The 22,063-nt window shown below is 40.8% G+C and overlaps 1 protein-coding gene across 1 annotated transcript; it reads left to right on the top strand.

Annotated features, from left to right (window-relative positions):
• Positions 1-1,314: 1,314 nt before the first annotated feature.
• heg1 (heart development protein with EGF-like domains 1) lies at positions 1,315-18,452 on the top strand. The gene is made up of 14 exons (XM_014988830.2): positions 1,315-1,902; positions 7,925-9,068; positions 9,534-10,006; positions 10,743-10,856; positions 10,980-11,102; positions 11,194-11,279; positions 11,429-11,484; positions 11,615-11,775; positions 15,875-16,009; positions 16,140-16,182; positions 16,282-16,319; positions 16,429-16,516; positions 16,714-16,891; positions 17,315-18,452. The coding sequence occupies exons 1-14, from the start codon at positions 1,635-1,637 to the stop codon at positions 17,456-17,458; spliced, it is 3,051 nt and encodes a 1,016-aa protein (XP_014844316.2). The 5' UTR covers positions 1,315-1,634; the 3' UTR covers positions 17,459-18,452.
• Positions 18,453-22,063: the final 3,611 nt, after the last annotated feature.

Below are 22,063 nucleotides of genomic sequence, written 5' to 3'. Positions count from 1 at the left end.
GGTAGCGTTGCTGCAGCTGAGGCGCCATCTGTACCCGATGCGTCGGTTTGCACACCTTTAAACCACAGGATGTTTTGGCTCAGTGTTGTCAGATGAGATAACTGCTGTTTTTTATACTTTAAAAGATGTTATTTGGAAGTCTTTTTACGCCACCTATGTTTTTGACCATTTACCCAGTAAGACCTGATATAATGTCAGAAATGCGTCAGCATTACGTTTGTGACCACTTGGAAATGTTTGTCATTCTTGTTTTGGTCTTTATCAGTCTGCTCTTGATCAGAATCGAGAACAGATTCTTGAGAATCTGAATTTGTTACATTTTGTCGCGTTACAACCACACAATTCAATGTGTTTTATTAGGACCAACACAAAGTTAAGAGGAAAGAAAATGATAGAACCTTTTATTAGTTTTGCAAATCAAAATTTCAACAGGGTTTGCATTCAGCAGCTCTGAGGCAGTACTTTGTAGAACCACCTTTTGCTACAATTACAGCTTTTGGGGGCATGTCTCTACCAGATTTGCTCATTTTGGGATCTAAAAAGTAGCTCAAACTTGGTCAGACTGGATATACAGTCTTTCCGAAGGCTGTCAGTTGAATTTACATATGAACTTTGTAATATTCTAACACGTTAATATGCTTTGTTATAGGCGGCAATATTGCAGATCTGGTTGTTTGTTAGAGGCGGACTGTTCCAACACATAATGGTGTAATTCAAATATTGAAACCGAGATTGTATGTTTAGGCCTGTGTCCAGCAAGAGTATTTATAAATCAAATAAAATAGAAATTTTTTACACCAAGTAAATCCCAGAAATTAGTTCTTTTTAATGAATACTTTTTTTAGTTTAGCCTTATTACCCATAAAATGATCATGGAGCTTGGGGGTAAATAAGCAGTGCTTTGTGCTTTCAAATGAGTAGGCACCCTCAAATGGCTGTCATGGGTAGTTCAAAGATTTTTCAGACATGCATGAAAGAATTAAAACACTCCAGGTTTGAGGGGATAACATTATATCATGATATAAAGCTAAAAAAAAGTTGAATTTACATAACATCCCTCAACACATTTCGATCTTGGCCCTAAGCCTTCAGATCCAACTTATCTGGTTTTGTGCTAAAAGCGGATGCCAAGGCTGCTATGTCAGTAAGATGTTCACCGCTTGTTCACTTCAGATATCATGAACTCATGATGCTTTCATTTTTTCCCCCACATTTTGTCTTCAATATAACTATTCAAACACTGTTAAACTCTAAAGTGTAAACCTAAAGCGCTCACTTTCATCACTTATTAGGAATCATTCGAGGGTATTACTTCTGACACCTGCAGGCAGCTCAGTAATCAGACTTGAATCTGTTGGTGTGTATGTGGAGGAGGAGGAGGAGGAGCCCGGGCTCCTCCGCCGAGATAACAGGCTGCAGCTTCGGCTCTGTTATCTTCCGCTCCCCGCCAGCAGAACTACGGATCTCCTCCGGACCTCCAGCAGGAGTCACACGTTTCCCATCTAAACTTTCTCCAACAACAGGAGCGCTCGTCCCATGGTGTCCCCGGTGGAGGACTCCCGGACATCCACTCGTTTTGGCGGAATCGATTTGCGGCCGCTACTTCGGGGGTCTTTCAAAAAAAAAAAAAAGTCATGGAAACGTGGTTTTTGAATCAGGTCCTCCTCTGCTCTCTGTCGGTGCTGGGTCTGCCGGGGCCCCTCTGGGCAGGGACCCCCGGCTACAACAGCACGAGTTCGGTAACGGACGGGTTGTATTATTCAGCGGGCACAGATGAACCCAGCAACACCGAAAACGGTGGAACTTCAACTTCATATTCCAGCGAGAGTTTATCACCATCACAGAGGGACCTCCTGCTCACACACACGGCTGGAACCGACGCTGCTACCGCGGGGCACCTCGGTAAGATCACAGAACGAGAGTCCGGCAGATAATAGAAAGTTTTTTATGCAAAAGTGTTAAACCATATCTCCTAATGTAGCTTTTAATTTATGATGCAAAAGTGATCAACAGCTTCAGGACACAGCATGGGAGCGTGTTGCTTCCAGACTGAACCACTCTAAACACGTGATAAATGGTAGTTATCCTGTTGTAGCAATGAGGTCGTTTCAGAGCTAAATAAATAAAAACAGAGCCAATACATTTTCTTGTCCTCACGCTGTTTTTGAAAGAGTGTTTTTAAATTCCGAATGAAATTAAATTTAAAGCTGTTTTTTTTATGTAGAAAACAGAACTAAAACCGTAAATGATGAATAATGAGCGAATAATGATAGCATTTGTCTAAGCTGGATCCGGTTCTATTTGTGTTGTCCACAAAGAAACAAAACAAAAACTGACTAAGTGGTCCTCAAATTGCTCCTATTTATTTTTTTTACGTCTCTCATTAAATAAAACTTTTAGAAGTCATATCAAAAATGAAGTCGCCATTTTTTGTCGTATAGATTGTAAATCTAATGGTAAATAATAGGTAAATTAGCCACAGTTTTAATAAGAAATTTAACAAAAAAAATGTGGTTAGAATTTAGCTAAAGATGTTCGTTCAGTCACCTGTTGGTGTCCAACAGAATGGTGTGCCTGATATGTCTGTGTGTAGATTGTTAAATAAATGAAAAGGGTTTAAGTTTTTTACATTCTTTAATCAATGTAGCAGCAAATCTGAAGTCAAACTTGCTATCAAGCTGAGGGTCTTCACCCTCATTTAATTAGTTAAGTGGCCATTTACTTGTTAAGCCTACATAACTTGGGTTTGGTACCAATATGAGCTGAAAGGTCACTCTGAGGAGTATCACGTTACCCCAAAACTGCATGTAACATATATTACATGAATGCTATTATGTTTTGCCAATGCACTCAGAAGTAAAATGTATGCAAACTGTTGAACCCTATTATTAGTTAAATGCAGGAAATTTGTTTTGCATTTAACTAATAAAGTATCTGTTTATGCAAGTAGTCCCTTTCAGCTACTATAAGTGAACTTGATGAAGTTCTTCCAATACAAAGAAAATGCAGACAGAGCTGAAACTCAATTATGACATCATGAATATGCCGAGCAGCATCCTCAGATGACTCCACTCTGGGCAGCATACTCTAATTCCCTGTAGTTTATGTACTCTGTCAATTGGCAGAGACAAGACTCGCACAAGAACATATTCCTGAAGAGTTTTTGCTTTTATACATGCAGAAGATGTAGTCATATGATAATTTAAAAATATTAGGGCTGTTGTAAACGAATATTTTAGTAATCGAGTAATCTATCGATTATTCTTACGATTAATCGAGTAATCGGATAAAAAAAAATTATAAAATGAAATATTGGTAAATCTGGCATAATACCGGTGTTACTATCAGATATCAGTATCAGTCCAATTTTTCACATTTGAGCATCCCTAACAGTTGCTTTTTTGTAGTTTAGAAAACTAACCTGTAACAATAATAGCTCACTTTCTAAGTTAACCAGAAGAAAAGTTATAGAAAAATCTGAAATTATATTGAATTTAATAACAAAGAGGCCGGCTCATAAATATGCTTATAAAAATGTCTACAATCCAGCTTTTAGTTTATGTATTCATCTTCAGTGAGTTTAATAGATTAATTAAACTCACCTTGCCACCTAACCTGTCACGCTTTGGGTTTGAAAATACGGGAAATGCCGCCTGGAGTGGGAGGAGAGGGCGAATGAACGAACATGGGGTGGAGGGGAGGAAATAGACCAGCGGACTGACGAACCGTTAGACCGGGGGACGAACACGGGGGGAAGCAATACGGGATATTTACGACACCTTCACTGGTCACACTCAGAAACTCATCTACCAGCCATGTACGATGCGCTCCGCCACCCGTTTCTTCAGACCGGGATATGAAATTTATTGTGCGGTTCGTCGGTAAAGCTACATTTACACGGTAAGCATCAGCTACTCAGCCGCCCGCCCTGTTCAGTCTATCCGCTCACCTCAGCGCTCTTCCCGCCGTTCGCTTTCAACCAGCAGCCCCGGAGGAGAAATGCTGCCGTACTCCAGGCATTCCCCAGTCATTTTAAGGATGCTTATTGGTTCCCCAAAAACGATAAAAAGTCGGGCATTATCATCAATCAATAAAATCCCCACGGGCCAATCTTGAAGATTGGACTTTATGCCGCTGAGACTTAGCTTTTTTCAACAACTCAGAGGCGGAAGTGAGAGCTCCGCGCAACGCAAATGAAGTCCCGGCCGGAACATGGTGCGCTAACTAATAAAACATAAATTAACGAAGCTTCGAGGCAGGTAAATTTTCCTCGAGGAATTTTAGTAATCGAGGTACTCGAATCATTCGAGGAATCGTTTCAGCCCTAAAAAATATATTTATTTATTTTGCTTTTGAGGGAATTGGGGACAAATTTCCTGCACACAAACCATTGGGCATTTTATTCTATCATCTAGCTCACAGTTATTTTTCAGACTAATAAAACAAATATGGGATACTGTCTCAGATCCTTCTACTTTCTACAAAACTTTCTACTACTATATTTAATGCAAGATAGATTATTATGCCTTAATTCAATCTTGGAAAGCCAGTTATCAAGGTTTTGTTAACTTTTGGTGAATTGATTCAAAAACATTTTAGTTAAATGAAGGCACACTTCAAACACTCTGCTTCCTGTGTGACACCATTGGAAAATCAAAAGAAATTGGCCATGATGTCAGGAGAAATTTCTGAACCTCCATGACTGAAGATAGCAGTTTTATCTGTTCAAGACCTTATGTGCAAGAAAAGAACTAAAGAAGGTGTTTAAAGAGTGTAGCTGAGTGAAAGTCCTCTCAACGAGAAAGGCCTGTGTGGAGGCCTGGTTCAAGTAGAACTGAAGTGTTTGGACATAATCACCATTGTGAAATTTGGAGGAAACAAGATCCCATCTGTGAAATATGGGGTTGGTGACATTATAGTGTCATTTTGTACAAGAGGTATTGTTGCACATTCAAAATGGATGCTACCACAAGAATATACAGTTTGTGGATCAATATCAAAGCAACATCTCAAGATATCAGCCAGATAGTTAAAGTTTGAGCACAAATGGATAGTAACCCAAATCATAACAGCAACAAACCTTTTTTTTTATTTATTTATTTTTCTTTTGACTAGGACCTTGTTTCTTTGGAAAGTTAGTTTTTTTGCTTTTTTTTTTTTTTTTCTGAGTAGAGCTCAAAAGACATGTGAGTGACACAGTCTACAACCTCAGTCAATTTTTGTCAGGAGCAATTGACCAAACATCCAGCAAATTATTGTTTGCAGCATGTGCAAGGGTACACAAAATAGTTGATCCAAGTCTTTAGTAGTAAGATGTCTATAAACTTCTGACTTTGAGTAAAGTTTAAAAAATAAAATCACCAAAAATGTATTTTTCTCATTATTCTCTAAATAAAAATAAGTTTGGCAAACCTAAAATAAAATAGGTCAATTTTAGTCTCATTTAAGATTAGACATTGTCAAAATCTATATTAAATATTGCAGGAATTCCTAATATAGTCCAGCTTGGTATTAAAATGATCTCCCTGATTGTGCAGCAAAAATAGTGCTGAAATCCGGATGCCTTTCTTATTTAATGTTGTAGTTTTATTTTGGGTAATATTTCTTAATAGGCTAAACGCATTGATGTCTTTTTACGGCAATTTTTATTATTATTTATGCTCTTTGAGGCCGGGTAATCAGGATGATGTGTTTCTAGTTTTATTTGGCCTGTGTGGGTTTGGCGAGATATTTCAGACATTCCCACCAACACCCTCTTTGATTCATGCAGTCACACTCGGTCCAAGTGGGAGCCGTCCCAAAACGTTTCATAACACTGAAGCCCTCACTCTGAGCTGCGCTTGAAAGCATGGATGCTGCAAGGAAGGAGAAGACTACAATGACTAACACAGAGCCTCAAGGTCATGGTCATATTGCAGCTGACCATCAACATTTGCAGCTTTCTGGTCACAGCAACAAAATGTATGCACAATTTAGATTCACTTGTTTATTCACAGCACTTTTAATAATTTGTCACTAAGGAAGACGGACATGTTGAACCAGAGAGAACGGTTTCGGAAGCATGTCAGATGTGAAGACACAACACTGACAACTGTGTTAACAGCGAAGAGATAAACAGCAGAGTGATCTGGGAGTGTCCATCACTTTCTGCCAGCACCACGGTCCAGTCTTAGTTTTGTTTCCCAGAATGGATCCAGAGAGAGACAAAAAAAAAATGAATTATTGAGAGTGACACTTGCGGAGGAACTAGGAGGGAAAAACAGTCTGATGACCCCTTTTCTCATCCCCGTAGCTTCCCACCAGACAGGCAGTTCTGCTGCTGAATCCACCTTTTATATAAGTTTTGTATGGGAGCCGTTTGTGGCACCATCGCTAACCCCTTTTCTCAGTCCTGCAGGGAGACCAGATAAAAGGCTGTCAGACCACACAAGACCAGAGAGATAAGCAGAGAAAGAAGTCTCACTCACGCCAGGCCACTAACTGTGGTTAGTTGTTACCCCAAGGAGTAATTATATTGGAAAAGCCTGTATTAGATTAATCTTTTTTTGCAGTAGCACAATCTCATACTCAAGAATTTGATGCAGTTTTCTTAAGTGACCCTTTCCAGCCATTTCGTCTTCCTTGGTTTGGTTCAGTTTATTTATATAGCACAAATGTGCAACAAATATTATCTCAAAGTGAGTTTAGGCAAGTAGTCATTTTCACACAGCCAATTTATGGGAGGTAAATCCTAAAACAAATAAAAATGTGTTTATTTCATAGGGATTGTTGGGGTATACCACTAATCATAGTAAAAATAAAGGCTGGAATATGATGCAGCAATAAAAGATTCATTTATTTTGAGGGTTGCTACATGTCTTTAACACGGGTGCCAATAATTGTGGAGCATTTGGCGGACAATGGAAAGTAGTTGGTAAACGTCAGAACAGATAAATAAAATGCTAATTGACATGTAGGTCATATGAGTTGTTAAGGTTCCACATTTACTGTATTATTTCAGCTGGAAAAAATTACATCTCTAACCAAAATGTAATTTACAGCTCATCTTGTGTTCTGAACAAAGTAATGAATTAACTGAATGTCAACCCCATAATGCTCTGCGGGTAATACTAAGAGTCATGTAATTTAAATACAACATGGAACAATGTTTCTAGGTGGGGACCTTTGCTGCATACCATTCCTCTTCATGCCGCCCTTGATTCTCAACTGTCAACTTCAAAATGCCACAAAAATGTCCCCAAATCGGCAATGGCGTCCTTGTTGTCACATTCTTTTCGTTTCTGGTTGTGTTCGGGGAGTTTATATGTGACCAATCCATTTTTAACCAGCCTAAAAGAGACCTTTGAACAATGAAAACACTCCCAGATCCATGCTTTGCCGGTTTCTGCCAATCGCCCTGTGCTCACTCAGCTTTAGGAAGGAAATGGCAGATTCCCAGCAGAGACAGTCACTTCCATATTTAGGACTTCAAGCCATTGTTAGGAGTAGACAAACCGGCTGCCAGTTGTTCTCCACCCAAAATTTACTGCCCATACAAAACGCTTTGTTCACCCAGACAGCATCTTCTCGCTGTCTGCTCCTTCCACAGGTCCCAGGCTTCCTGGTGAGCGCCCTCTATTGGGCACTATTAAATGGTTGCAAAACCAAAATTTCAAGGATTTGACTAAATCATGACAGCATTTCTATGAATTTGTTTTAGTGAATTCAGGTTTCTTTGAAAAATCTGGAGTGTAATGTATTTTAGAAGTTTGACTAATAATGTTAAAAAAAAAAAAGAAAGATGTATTAGGAAAAATTAATTACTCAGATTATCAAACCTGGTGCAGCTTAGTCTTTACAAGTTTATGTCTTATTGTTTCAGAAAGCACACAATGACAAAATTAATCTTTGGCTTTTTCTTTTTTTTTTTTTTCTGTATTTGCAGACACAGAGCAGACAGAAGCCTTCACAGAAACAAGCAGCAGGTTTCCTGAGGCCACAAATCTGTCCACAAAGCCACTTACCACCTCCTTTATAACTACCACTGAGTTCAGTAGTATCAGCAGCAGCGACAGTAGTAGTAGTAGTACTAGTAGTGGTAGCAGCAGCAGCAGCAGTAGTAGTAGTAGTACTAGTAGTGGTAGTAGCAGCAGCAGTAATAATAGTAGTAACATCAGCAGCAGTAGTACTAGTAGCAGTAGCATTGCCAGTAGTAGCAGTGGCTTTACTAACACAAACCAGATGCCAGTAATCTCCCACTCTGTGTCCATGGAGGACCAACCCTGGCTGTCTCCTGAGGATGAAACCATGTCCCAGGACAGTCCGGATACAACGCTCCGTTTGGGGGACGCTACGTCTTCGGTGTCACAGACCGGCACACTCACCGGCAGAACCTACACAACAACTGTAAGCCGTGCCGGGGAAAGAACCCTGCTCTCTGTTACCTCCTCTAACAACAGCACCTCATCGGCATTTACGGAGGACTCGAGCTCCCGTCAGCCTCCGTCCACCTGGGGTGTCCCTCCCAGGCCTGTGGAAACCGAGAGTTATACTCAAAGCGCCCCGTCTGCAAGGACTGATGGGAGAGAAACTACAGACCAGAGAGTGACTGGGAGTTTTTCTGAAACTAATGGTCCAGCAGTGGCCAGCGGAACCCCGGGTTTAACCGGACAACCTAACGCCACAAAGCATCAGCTTTCTTTAACATCTCAGGAGATATCTAACTCAACTCCACATCTCAGGGTGACAGAGCCCAGCACTGATCAGTCAGACGCACCTGTTTCCTCCACCCCTCCTTTCACTTCACACTCAGAGGGTCCAATAAATGCCTCTGGGACGGATCAGGATTCTGGCAGCAGTGCTGGATTGTCCACAGAGATGACCACTGGAGCCCAGAGCCCCAACACTCAGAACCAGGAAGGCACAGAAGGCCTTTCACCCCAAACCAGTGAGGATAGCATGGGTTCAGGTTTGACATCAGTGCCCTCAACAATCAGCAGTTCATCTGAAGTGGATGAGACTCAGACAAACGTGCCAAGGACGGTTACCGGGGTCTTCCTCACTCCTACACCAGTCACTGCCACCGAGAGGTAAAAATAAAAATAAAAAATTACCAGTTGGTTCTCACAGAAGCTAATCAATTTCAGTTAGCATTTCCGCCCCCTGCTGGTGGTAGAAAAACAGTAGTGGATAATAGTAAAGTGGAAGGAAAGGATGCATGGTGAACACATTATTTCAGATGAAAAAAAAAAATTAAAAGTTTTCATTTGTATTCAGGCCTCTCAGTTACCTTCAAAAAAATAATCTAATATGTAAACCGGTCACCTTCAAAAATAATCTAATATGTAAAAGGAGTCCGATTGTGTCAAATTTAATCTCTGTATAAATAAAGCTGGTCTTTGAAGGCCTCAGAGGTTTCTTAGAGCACATCAGTGAAGAAAAGATTAAGTGCTATAAGTATTTTTTTAGCAAGATACTGCACATATTTAAAATTTTGTTAATTCAGAAACAAAACCACTTTTGAGATTTAATCAACATTTTCTTCATTTTAACAGACCACAGACAACAGAAGAAAACACCTTTAAGTCAACTGCTTTTACCACCAACAGCATGGACTCCACTGTTCCTTCCCTACCAGCAACATCAGCAGCAGTGCTGAGCAGCAGCTCTAGTAGCTATACTACAGAATCCATTACAGAGACCACCGTCCCGTCCACTTCACCTTCCTCCACAGCCCCCACCCTGACCCTGCAGACCTCTGCGGCACTCCCGGCAGTCCAAACGCAGAGGCCTTCAACTAAGATGGTCATTCCTACAAAAGCTACAACCACGCAGGCAGAAACAAGCACCGGGACCCAAAGACTCACCACAACGCAAAGTCAGTACAGCAAAACCACCGACAGTCACAGCACTCCTGCCAGGACTACAGAGGCTGTACACACCACCAAGAAACAGACGGACGGAGGGGCAACAGAGCTGGAAGTGACGACGGTGCCAACCGCGTTTCAAACTGCCAGACTGCCACAAAGTGAGTTACTGACCTAATTTACGCTCACACTTTGATGTTATTAGGTTCACTGATGTGACCTTTGCACAGCATGTTCTTATCCTCCCTGACTGAAAGAAAAATCAGGTCTTGTATGTCATAGAGGGTAACGTTAAAAGTACAAATGTTTCACACATATATATATATGACAGCTGAACAGCTTAGATTTTTTTGTAATTGTAGAAAACTGATTATAGGTTAAATATTCCTATTCCTATTAAATAATCATCATGCATTTGAGTTTGATAGATGACAAATATTGTAAATGCACGACAAAATGACTAAAACATTTTAAAAAAATGTTTTTTCATAAACTGAAGCTAAGTTGTTAAATTTTCTGATTAATTGTCGATTTTAACTCTTAAGGTTAAAGTGATCAATTTTTCATAAATTCAGGTTCATCTTTGTAGGTTTTTAGCGACGTCCTGTGGTGAAAGCACGTATTGCAGCCAGTTTGCCTTACATCCTAACTGAAACAGCAGACCTATTACATCTGAAAAGAAAAATTAGAAAGCTGCTACATTTCATTTATTATAAATACATTTTAGAAGAAACATCCTAAAAATAGGACTGGCATCCTTTGTGCACATAGAGAGTTATGCTGTACTATGCCTTACAGCATAAAAAAAGATTTGATGTAAAAGGAAAGAAAAGAAGAGAAACGAAAAGAAAAGAATGTTTTGATGCCAATATGCTTTCTGACCTCCCTGACTGCCAGGAAATCCCTGCCTGTCGAACCCTTGCATGAACGGAGGGATGTGTGTGAGCTATAAGGGACCAGAGTTCATCTGTCAGTGTCAGAAGGCCTGGACAGGACCCACCTGCGACCAAGGTGATGTCATGTTTACACGATCACAACAAATTTGCAGAGTACGAAGAACATGACTGATATTTACAGGTCAAAAAGAGTTCCTCTTATATTGTATTTTTTTTTTTTTGCACCTACTGTGTTCAGATATGGATGAGTGTAAGCAGAACCCCTGCCCGACTGGCTCCAAGTGCTTAAACTCAAACGGCTCCTTCAACTGTGAATGTCCACTCGGCTATCATCTTGAGGATGGACGGACGTGCACCAGAGGTGATCCTGAAACACAAATCAGTCCACTTTATGGTTTTGTTGACGTTGTTCCAGCTTCCTCACTGCAGGCTTTTCTTTTTTCCTTCTATAGTAAAGACATTTCTGGGAACTTTCAGTTTTAACAGACATGATCATTTCAAAAACCTGGCCATGTATGAGAGAGAGATCATACAGCTGGTAAGTCTCGCTCTACAATGCAAAAATAATGTGACAAAATATAAAATACTGAGGTAAATACAATATACAAGGCTATACATAGTTTTGCAAGACACTTTAACGTGGATCATCACTGCTTATATAGTTAATACTTAATGTATCTCATTCAGCTCAACGTGTCACTGTCGGTCCTCCGAGGTTATAGTCGCTCAACACTAAGGAGCAAGTAAGTCTGCAGCACACTTCAACTTTTACATACATATTCTATTGATGATGCTTATTTTAAAATACTTGAATTTGCTAAAAAAAAAAAAGAAAAAGTAAAACAAATAAAACAGTGCAATTGTTCCCCATAGAGAGCAGGGCGGGGTTCGTATCTTGGCTGTCAACATGTTTTCCATCTCCACTGATGTGACGACAACTGAAGTGTACAACAGCATCCAGATGTCTCTGAGCAACTGCAGCTCGTCGTTGACCCACTGCAGAATGGTCCTGCAGCATCAGCTCTCCTACCACAGTGAGTTGATTAGCATGAACATCACCATCATCAAGATCAGTAAGCTTTACTTTCTTCTTTCTTTCTGGGATGTCTTGGAAGGTTTACTTTGGGCAGTTGATTTATTTATACATATATATATATAAAAAAAAAATTCCCCTCTCACCCTCCGTGGGTGGTCTCTTTCATCCTCTGAGCTCGGGTCCTCTACCAGAGGCCTGGGAGCTTGAGGGTTCTGCGCAGTATCTTGGCTGTGCCTAGAACTGCACATTTCTGGACTGAGATGTCTGATGTTGTTCCTGGGATCTGTTTGAGCCACTGCTCCAGTTTGGGGGTGACTGCCCCGAGGGCCCCGATGACCACAGGCACCACTGTGGTCTTCACCTTCCAGGCCTTCTCCAGTTCCTCTCTGAGGCCCTGGTATTTCTCCAGTTTCTCATGCTCCTTTTTCCTGATGTTGTGGTCACTTGGTATTGCTACATCCACCACAACGGCTTTCCTCTGTTCTTTATCCACCACCACAATGTCCGGTTGGTTCGACATTACCATCTTGTCTGTCTGGATCTGGAAGTCCCACAGGATCTTAGCTCGGTCATTCTCCACCACCTTTGGGGGTGTCCCCCATTTTGACCTCGGGGCTTCCAGTCCATATTCTGCACAGATGTTCCTGTACACTATGCCCGCCACTTGGTTATGTCGTTCCATGTACGCTTTCCCTGCCAGCATCTTGCACCCTGCTGTTATGTGCTGGACTGTCTCAGAGGCCTCCTTGCACAACCTACACCTTGGGTCTTGTCTGGTGTGGTAGATCTGAGCTTCTATTGCTCTGGTGTTTAGGGCCTGTTCCTGGGCGGCCAGGATGAGGGCCTCCGTGCTGTCCTTGAGTCCAGCTTTCTCCAGCCATTGGTAGGATTTCCTGATATCAGCCACTTCAGTTATTTGTCGGTGGTACATCCCATGTAGGGGCTTGTCTTCCCATGATGGTTCCTCCAGCACCTCGTCCTCTGTTCCCCATTGCCTGAGACATTCGCTGAGTATATCGTCCGTTGGGGCTTTGTCCTTGATGTATTTATGGATCTTAGATGTTTCATCCTGGATAGTGGCTCTCACACTCACTAGTCCTCTGCCTCCTTCCTTACGGCTCGTGTACAGTCTCAGGGTGCTGGATTTGGGGTGGAACCCTCCATGCATGGTTAGTAGCTTCCGAGTCTTAACATCCGTGGCCTTCATCTCTTCCATTGGCCAGCTAATTATTCCGGCAGGGTATCTGATTACTGGTAAGGCATAGCTGTTTATTGCACGGATCTTGTTCTTGCCATTGAGCTGGCTTCTCAGGACTTGCCTTATTCGTTGGAGGTATTTGGCTGTGGCTCCTTTCCTTGTGACCTCATCGAGGTTGCCATTTGCTTGTGGTATTCCCAGGTACTTGTAGCTGTGCTCTATGTCTGCTATCGTTCCCTCTGGGAGTGAGACCCCTTCTGTGCGGACGACCTTCCCTCTCTTTGTAACCATCCGGCCACACTTCTCTAGTCCGAATGACATCCCAATGTCAGTGCTGTAGATCCTGGTGGTGTGGATCAGTGAGTCGATGTCTCGCTCGCTCTTGGCGTACAGCTTGATGTCATCCATGTAGAGGAGGTGACTGATTGTGGCCCCATTCTTAAGTCGGTATCCGTAGCCAGTCTTGTTGATGATTTGGCTGAGGGGGTTCAGGCCTATGCAGAACAGCAGTGGGGACAGAGCATCTCCTTGGTATATGCCACATTTGATGGACACTTGTGCAAGCGGTTTGCAGTTGGCTTCAAGGGTGGTTTTCCACAGCCCCATCGAGTTTGCAATGAAGGCTCTTAGAGTCCTATTGATGTTGTACATCTCTAAGCATTCAATGATCCAGGTGTGTGGCATTGAGTCATAGGCTTTCTTGTAATCAATCCAAGCGGTGCACAGGTTGGTGTGTCGGGTTTTGCAGTCTCGGGCGACTGTGTGGTCTACAAGGAGTTGGTGTTTGGCTCCTCTACTATTTATGCCGATGCCCTTCTGTGCCGTGCTCATGTATTTATCCATGTGTCCGCTTATCTTAGCCGCTATGATGCCTGACATGAGCTTCCATGTTGTAGAGAGACAGGTTATCGGCCGATAGTTGGATGGGACTGAACCCTTTGAGGGATCCTTCTGGATCAGGATTGTGCGCCCTTCAGTTAACCATTCAGGGTGAGTCCCATTCTGTAGCAGCTGGTTCAGTTGAGCTGCCAGTCGCTCATGGAGGGCAGTGAGTTTCTTTAGCCAGTAGGCATGGATCATGTCAGGCCCTGGTGCTGTCCAGTTTTTCATACCCGAGACTCTTTCTTGGACATCTGCCACAGTGATGGTTACCGGGGCTTGTTCAGGGAGGTTGCTGTGGTCCTCTCGTAGAGAGGTTAGCCACTGTGCCTTGCTGTTGTGGGACGCCTCCCTTTCCCATATGCCTTTCCAGTATTGTTCAGTCTCCAGCCTTGGTGGGTCTGCTCTGTTGTTAGTACCCTGCCATTGAGAGTACACTTTAGCTGGTTGGGTGGAGAAGAGCCGGTTGATCCTCCTGGCTTCATTCTCTCTTGTGTATCTCTTTAGGCGGCTGGCCAAGGCTTGGAGCCTTTGTTTGGCAGTTTCGAGTGCTTCAGGTATGGGCATCTGGCTGTACTTCTTGGGTACTGATCTTTTCATTGCACCCCTTAGGAGCTCTGACAGCTGGCTCACTTCCCTCCTTGTTATCTTGATCTTAGCCTCTAACCGTCTTTTCCATGATGGATATTGGGTCTCATGGTTGCTCTTATAGCCGAGCATTTCAAGGATGTATATCAGCTCATTGGTTTCTGTTATGGTGTTGGTAGGGATTGTTCTCAATGCTGCATTCACATCTTCAATGAGACTTTCTGATGGTACTTCACTCAGCCGTTGTAATTGGCGTCGGGGTTGCCTGGTATTCATTCGGGCCACGATTCTCTCTCTCAGGTCAGTTGCTGTCTCGTTCAGCTTTGATAGTTCGTTCATTACTGGGGCTGCATACCCAGTCTCGGGGTGGGGAGTAGTTAACTCCCCCCTGACCTTACCTTTGGGCTCCTCCCTTATGCCGTAGCATTTGTGTTGTACCTCGTCAATCTCAAGTTGTGATAGCAGTTGCCGTTTGCGGATGTTGGAGCACTGAGCTACTAGTTGTTTGGCAGTCATTGTAGACTGTGGGTGTCGAAGTAACCATTCCACCCTCAGTCTTTGCATGTAACCCCTCTGACTAGGGTTACTTGAGTAGTAGCATTCCAACAGATCCATGTTTTCGTCTCTCGCCCATTTCCGTCTTGTTCCAGTAGCCCATTTTTCATCAAGGTGCTCTGGTTCCCCAGCACCTGACGCAGACCTTGTTTGGCCGGGCGACGTCTGAGCCGGCATGTCATGCTTATCAGTGTCTCTCATTGTATGAGGTAGGCTATATAGCTCCAAGGGTCTTGCCTAGGGACCCACACTGCATAGCTCAATTGCACTGTTGTAACTTGCCCCAACCTGGATTCGAACCCCGGTCTCCCAGGTGGTAGACTGGTGTCTTACCCACTGAGCTATACAGTCAGCTATATATATATATATATATATATATATATATATATATATATATATATATATATATATATATATATATATATATATATATATATATATATATATATATATATATATATATATATATATATATATATATATATATATATATATATATATATATATATATATATATATACACTGCTCAAAAAAATAAAGGGAACACTCAAATAACACATCCTAGATCTGAATGAATGAAATATTCTCATTGAATACTTTGTTCTGTACAAAGTTGAATGTGCTGACAACAAAATCACACAAAAATCATCAATGGAATCATCAATACATATACATATAAATAGCCGCCAGGGGGCAGAGTTTATCCAAAAACATTTACCAGTCTCAACAGATAGCATTCAGGCCACTGTCTTGGTGGAGAATCACAGATTATCTGAATTAGAAAAACATCACTTCCAACATTCTCCGTTACAGATATAAACGACTTAGACATAAACTTTTAATTTAATATCGACAATGACTCTTGATTGTGTTCCAGTGGAGAGCTTATGTGAAGCTCAGAAGACCCAGTGTGATGCCGAGCGCTCAACCTGCACTGACAGCAGTGGCACGGCTTACTGCCAGTGTCTCCAGGGATATTACAAACACAACCCAGAAGACTTGTCCTGCCTAGGTAAGCTCTCTTCCTCATTATAGAATAATGACAGATAAATAAATTGCTCACTTGAAGAAGAGGAACAACAGAATATTTAATTTGATTTGTTTAAATGATTAAAAATAATGCCAATTTTGTCTTATTTCAGAATGCAGGGATGGATACAAGCTGGAAAATGGCACATGTGTCGCGTGAGTCAAACTTTGTTTATTTGTGCTGTCAAACCAGTAAAATGTAACGTTTAAAGTTCTAAAGTAGTTTTTGTTAACTTTAATTTTTTTGCTTTTCAGGTGCACTTTTGGATTTGGGGGCTTCAATTGTGCCAATTGTAAGTAGATCTACCTGACCAATAATGTTCAGTCTATTTCTAACAAATTCATGTGCTATTGGTATTATTTTTTGATAATTGCAATCTCTTTCTTATTTTAACGCTACAGTTTATAAGCTGATTGCAGTTGTGGTGGCACCTGCAGGAGGCGCTCTCCTCCTCATCCTCATCATTGCTCTAATTGTCACTTGCTGCAAGTAAGATGGCTCTCCTTGTCAGAGAATCTAAAAAAAAAATATATATATATATATATATATATATATATATATATATATATATATATATATATATATAAGTATATTTTTATATAAATCTAAATATAATTTAATTAGTTTTATCTGGCTAATGTTTGTGTTTTCTGTAAGTTTCACTTTTAAAAATGTCAACCTTTCAGGAAAGACAAAAATGACATCAATAAAATCATCTTCAAGAGTGGAGACATGCAGATGTCGCCGTATGCAGACTTCCCCAAAAATAACCGGATATCCATGGAGTGGGGCAGAGAGACCATTGAGATGCAGGAAAATGGCAGCACAAAAAATTTGCTGCAGATGACTGACATTTACTATTCTGTAAGTAGATTTTTTTTGTGTGTTCATTTTACAATATTAAAACCTTTCCTGGGGCCAACAAGGTTTCAAGGTTCAAGAAGAAGTATGGGAATGTAGTCTAAGCTGAGAAGAACATGTACTATACCTTAGAAAAAAATCTAACATTTCAGGAAAACAGGGAGAAATGTTCAAATGAGTAAAACTCCAGTTTCTGAGTCAGCTACGACACAGAGAGTCGCACATCATTATCACACAGACTGATTAGCACACAAAAAAAATCCTGAAGAAGAGGTCAACATTATCGATAGGCAATTTTTTCACCCCATCTCTTAGTTGTTTTGTTTGTTTTTTTGTTTTTTTTGAGGCACATTCACTTCTTTGGTACAGCTGATAATTTCAACAAGATCAAATATTTAAAGTATTTTCTGCATTGTTTCCCCACAGCCTGCTTTGCGTAATTCCGACCTGGAGAGAAATGGCCTGTATCCGTTCACGGGTCTGCCGGGCTCGCGCCACTCATGCATTTACCCCGCCCAGTTGAACCCTTCTTTCATAAGCGATGATTCTCGGAGAAGAGACTACTTCTGAATGTCTTGCTCTGGACCCACACACATCCGCTGACTCCTACTGTACTGCATCATGATTTTTTTATCGTCGCCACGGGAAGGTTTATGAGTAACGTCGTCTGGCTGTCTGAAATCAGAGTTCAACACAGAAACCAGTGAGCTTCTGTGTGTGGTGCATTTTAAACACGACTATTTTGCTATTTAAATCCTATTCCCTGTGACCATTTCAGTGTTTTTGCATGTTTTGAATCATTTAGCTCAACTTCTACAGGCCTCTGTAAATGGAGCGATTCATCCATTGTTTTAATGCAAAGGTGAATGGTCCATTACAGTTTGTGTTTTGTCTGCCTCTCGTGTTCAGTTATTGCTGCACTGCACTGATACACAGTGAAACCTAAAACCATTCTCCTTTATAAGATTTTAAAAAGGTGAAACAGACATCAGCAAAATGGTCCAAAAACATCTAAAAATACCAATGATGCAGCACCTGAAATACAAGTCCACAACACTGCTGTAATAAGAAATCTGTTTTTATAAGTCTTGAAAAAAATATGGAGCTTAACAAATAACTAAAAAAATGTCCAAAGGTTGGATCTACACTGACTGAATAATGATTTTGTAACCTGATGCTAGCTGTTATTTATTCCAAGTGTGCCCAAGTTGTCCACATGTAGCACAATGGTTATCTCAATCATACATACTGACTGACTTCAAAGGGATAAACCTGTGGCTTTACGTGTGTGAATGTGTTTGCGTGTGCGCACAGAAATGAGGGTAATGTGTGTGTGCGTGTTTGTGTGCGTGTGTGGGTTGGTGGGTGCAAAATAATAATTACCAGAAAATATTATAACTCTCCATAAGTGTTTGAATGTAAAGATGTATCATAATTTGCTGTTGCTGATATGGATTATTATTTTTTATGAGTGTTTTCCTGCTGGTTTTGTGTGTTTATATGGTGTGTTGATTCTGGCGTTTTAGTCGGAAGTGTTTATTTAAATAAAAAAATACCAAAATGATGTTTTTTTTTTGCCTGCAATTTATTCCTGATTTTAATTAATTAAAACACTTGAAAAACAATTTTCTCAATTCACATATATTTGATACATGAGACAACGGAGCCTGGGGATGTTATAGGAGCAGAATAATTATTAACTAGAAAATTCCTGCAGAAATTTTAAGGGGCCTGCCAACTGTGCCCATCACTTTAAATCCAGCGTTTCAAATTTGACATGAAAAATAGATATATGCAGGTCTGACATAAATATCTCACCAGTACAACACAGTAACTGTACATATTGTTAGGTATATCATGACAATATGAGTTACCATTGAAAAGCAGGATGTGAACCCAAGGTCAGTAAACTTTAAATCGAGACCGACGACTATAAGCTTCGCACATGGTGTTCTCACTCATGGTCCAAAATAAAAAACATGAAGAAAGTTGTTAATAGTTAATTTCTAAAAACAATTTAAATTTTCATAGTAAAGATTTTAATTTACACTCAAAAATTCAGACAAGTAATAATTTTATGTAAGCAAAACATGAATAGTCACAGGAAATATTTATTCTTCCCACAATGCATTGTGAGATCTGATTCAGCGCTGTGGGAATACTCACTGCCTCTGTGTAGGACCCGTTGCTATGGTAATTAATGATCTGCACCTGTTCTGGCTCTCTCGTCAGATAGTCAGTTTTCTATACTTGTGAGACAACCAGCGTCGGTCTCCAGGAGCCTGACAAAAAACCATAAGCCCTAGGAAAATTTTGAAAACATTTTACATGAGCAGGCATGTGTATCTATGTCATGACCAACTTTGAGATCAATAGGCCTCTATTGGTGCCTGTGAGGGGGAGTTAAACAGAGTTTTGGAGTCAGACCTCCACTGTCCTGTGTGTGTGTTTCAGAGAGAAATCTTAGTGATGCTGCGAGTTCCTCAAATTAAAGTTTTTTTGTTTTTTTTTTAATTTTGTCGTCATTTTATCTCAGAATCCCACTAAAAGTAATAGCTCCAATGCCGGGATCGAGCCGCTCGTTTTGATACCACTTTTGTGGGTGGGCACGCAGCGGTACGAGCCGCATTAACGGTAACGGAAGAAAAATATGGAATAACTAGAAAATTCCGCAGAAATTTTGAGGGGCATGCCAAAGTGTGCCCGTCGCTTTTTAATCAAGCCTTCTGATGCAAAAAATTAGCATTAATGCTAAAGAAAGCTGCAATGTAGTCAATAACCTGTGGTGAGTCAGAAACATGTTGACTAAACTGTACCTGTACCATTCAGTATGTTGAAATTAATGCATAAGCCAAAATGCTAATATTAGCATGAAGACTAATATTCATGTAGGATGTGTGGCATCACTAGCATGTTTTCTGTCATTGATTTACTCCATTCAGTATACTGAACATCGCTAATAAGTAAGAAAATTATCTAATAGCTACCTTTAGGGAAAAGGCTAATGCTAATGCTAGTGCACTGCCTTGCTGCGCAAGGCAGTGCACTAGTGGGGGCAGTAAAATGCTAAACTTGTGCTAATGTTAATGAACTGCCTTGCTGCGCAAGGCAGTTCACTATCCTGAGGAAAAAAAATGCGAAAAAAGCTTAATATTATTGCAACGCCTACGGCGTTGCACTAGCATGAGAGGAATATGCAGACTTTTATTTTGAAACTTTCAGTAGGCTTCATTTTAACCACCACACCAATTCAATGTGTAAAAGTAGTTTGTTTAAACATTTCACATAAAGCCCAAAGCTGATGTGAAAAATATCAAGGCTTTTATTTTGAAATTTTCATTAAGCTTCATTTTAATTGACCACAGCAATAAAATGTGTAACAGTGGTTGGGTTAATCCAACTATATAATGCCCAAAACAGCAAGTAGTTCTAAATGCCAGTTCAGCCCTAATCTGTGGTATCTGAAAGTTCCGCCATGTTGTAGTTCTGACCTTCAGTCATTGTAGTTCTAAAGAGCAGCTCAACTATCATGTTAGTGAGACACACAGGGAGAGAGAATTCTAACTGTTTGAAGCAGTTAGTTTTTCTGATCAAAGCGGCTTACTGTTCAGCATCCATAAGAGCAATCCGAAAACTTTTTGAAGCATATAAGAGGGCAATTTCTTGTCTCCGATGGAAACACGATTTAAATCTGTAGTTGTCTCTGCACTAACCTGAGAGAAAAACATAATAAAGGCCCAAGAGGAATATTCAGGCTTTTATTTTGAAATTTTCAGTAAGCTTCATTTTAAATGGCCACACTAATCCAATATCTAACAGTGGTTGGGTTAAACCAGTTTATATATAATGCCCAGAACATTCTGCCCTGTCTGTAGTTATAACATTCTGCTCACCTTCTTTCTGTAATAAGTCAGAGTTCCACCATTATGTACTTCTTAACTGCCAGCTCAGCCCTCCTTTGTAATGATTGAGGGTTCCACCATGTTGACCTTCCGACCTTCTGCTCAGGCCTCTGTAGTAAAGTGTTCCATCGTGTTTAGAACTACAAAGATGGTGTTTTTGTAGTCCTAAGGAGCAGTTTGGCTTTTGTCTGTGTTCTGTTGCTATAGTGATCAAGCCTCCCCCTGTGTTTCTCCAGACAGGGGGAGAAACAATTCTATCTGTTTGAGCCAGCCAGTTTCACTCCAAAAAGCTGTTCGAACAACTCCTTTCCATTCGGGAACCGTGATACGTATTCGAAAACCGTTTGAAGCGTATGAGAGGGCTATTTGTCGTCTCATTTAGTACCGCGATTCATATCTGTAGCTCATTCACAGTAATTGCAGTGATGAGAGAAAAATGGTGTGCGCTGAGCTCAGAACTTTTTGCAGAAATGTATGTAAAAAGAGCAATTACATGATGTAAAAATTGTCAAGGCTTTTATTTTGAAAAATTTCAATAAGCTTCATTTGAAATTGCCACACTAATTTCATGTGTAATAGTGATCAGGTTAAATCAGTTATATAATGCTCAAAGCACAAGTTGTTTATAATACCAGCCAACTCCTCCTCTGTAATAATTGAGTGTTCCGCCATGTTGTAGTTCTGACATGCTGGTCAGGCCTCTATTTTAACTGAGTCTTGGCCATAGATAGAACTACAGTTATGGCAGTTATGGCTGCTGGTTTGTAGTCCAAACCAGCAGCCTTTCTCTGGATTCTGTTGCTCTAGCGATTGGCCCTCAGCCAACTGCTGTGTGTGTGAGACAGAAAGCTGGGGAAGGATTTCAATCTTTAAGACAACCATGAAATGCTAATGTTAATGAACTGCCTTGCTGCGCAAGGCAGTTCACTATCCTGAGAAAAAAAACATAAAAAAAAGATTTTCATTTTTGCATCGCCTACGGCGATGCACTTTTGTCAGTGCAATTTTCAGAGTTTTATTTTGAAACTTTCAGTAAACTTAATTTTCATAACCACACTAATCCAATGTGTAACAGTGGTTTGGTTAATCCACCTGTATAATGCCCAAAACAGGAAGTAGTTCTAACTGCCAGCTCAGGCCTCCTCTGTAATAATTGAGTGTTCCGCCATGTTGTAGTTCTGACCTTCTGCTCTGCCCTCTGCATTAAAGTGTTCCGCCATATTTAGAACTACAGAGTCTTTGTAGTCCAAACCCCAGCAGTTCTCCCTCTCTG

The sequence above is a fragment of the Poecilia mexicana genome, unplaced genomic scaffold (assembly GCF_051168715.1).
Source record: "Poecilia mexicana isolate PSO_F unplaced genomic scaffold, ASM5116871v1 scaffold_2, whole genome shotgun sequence".
NCBI lineage: Eukaryota > Metazoa > Chordata > Actinopteri > Cyprinodontiformes > Poeciliidae > Poecilia > Poecilia mexicana.
The sequence above is the reverse complement of the archived record's forward strand: the minus strand, read 5'-3'. Positions and strand labels throughout refer to the sequence as shown.

Coding starts and splice junctions, on each gene's coding strand:
- heg1 (XM_014988830.2), top strand. CDS start 1,635: ATGGAAACGTGGTTTTTGAATCAGGTCCTCCTCTGCTCTCTGTCGGTG. Junction 9,069..9,533: donor CCAGTCACTGCCACCGAGAG/GTAAAAATAAAA, acceptor TCATTTTAACAG/ACCACAGACAACAGAAGAAA. Junction 11,776..15,874: donor GCATCAGCTCTCCTACCACA/GTGAGTTGATTA, acceptor ATTGTGTTCCAG/TGGAGAGCTTATGTGAAGCT.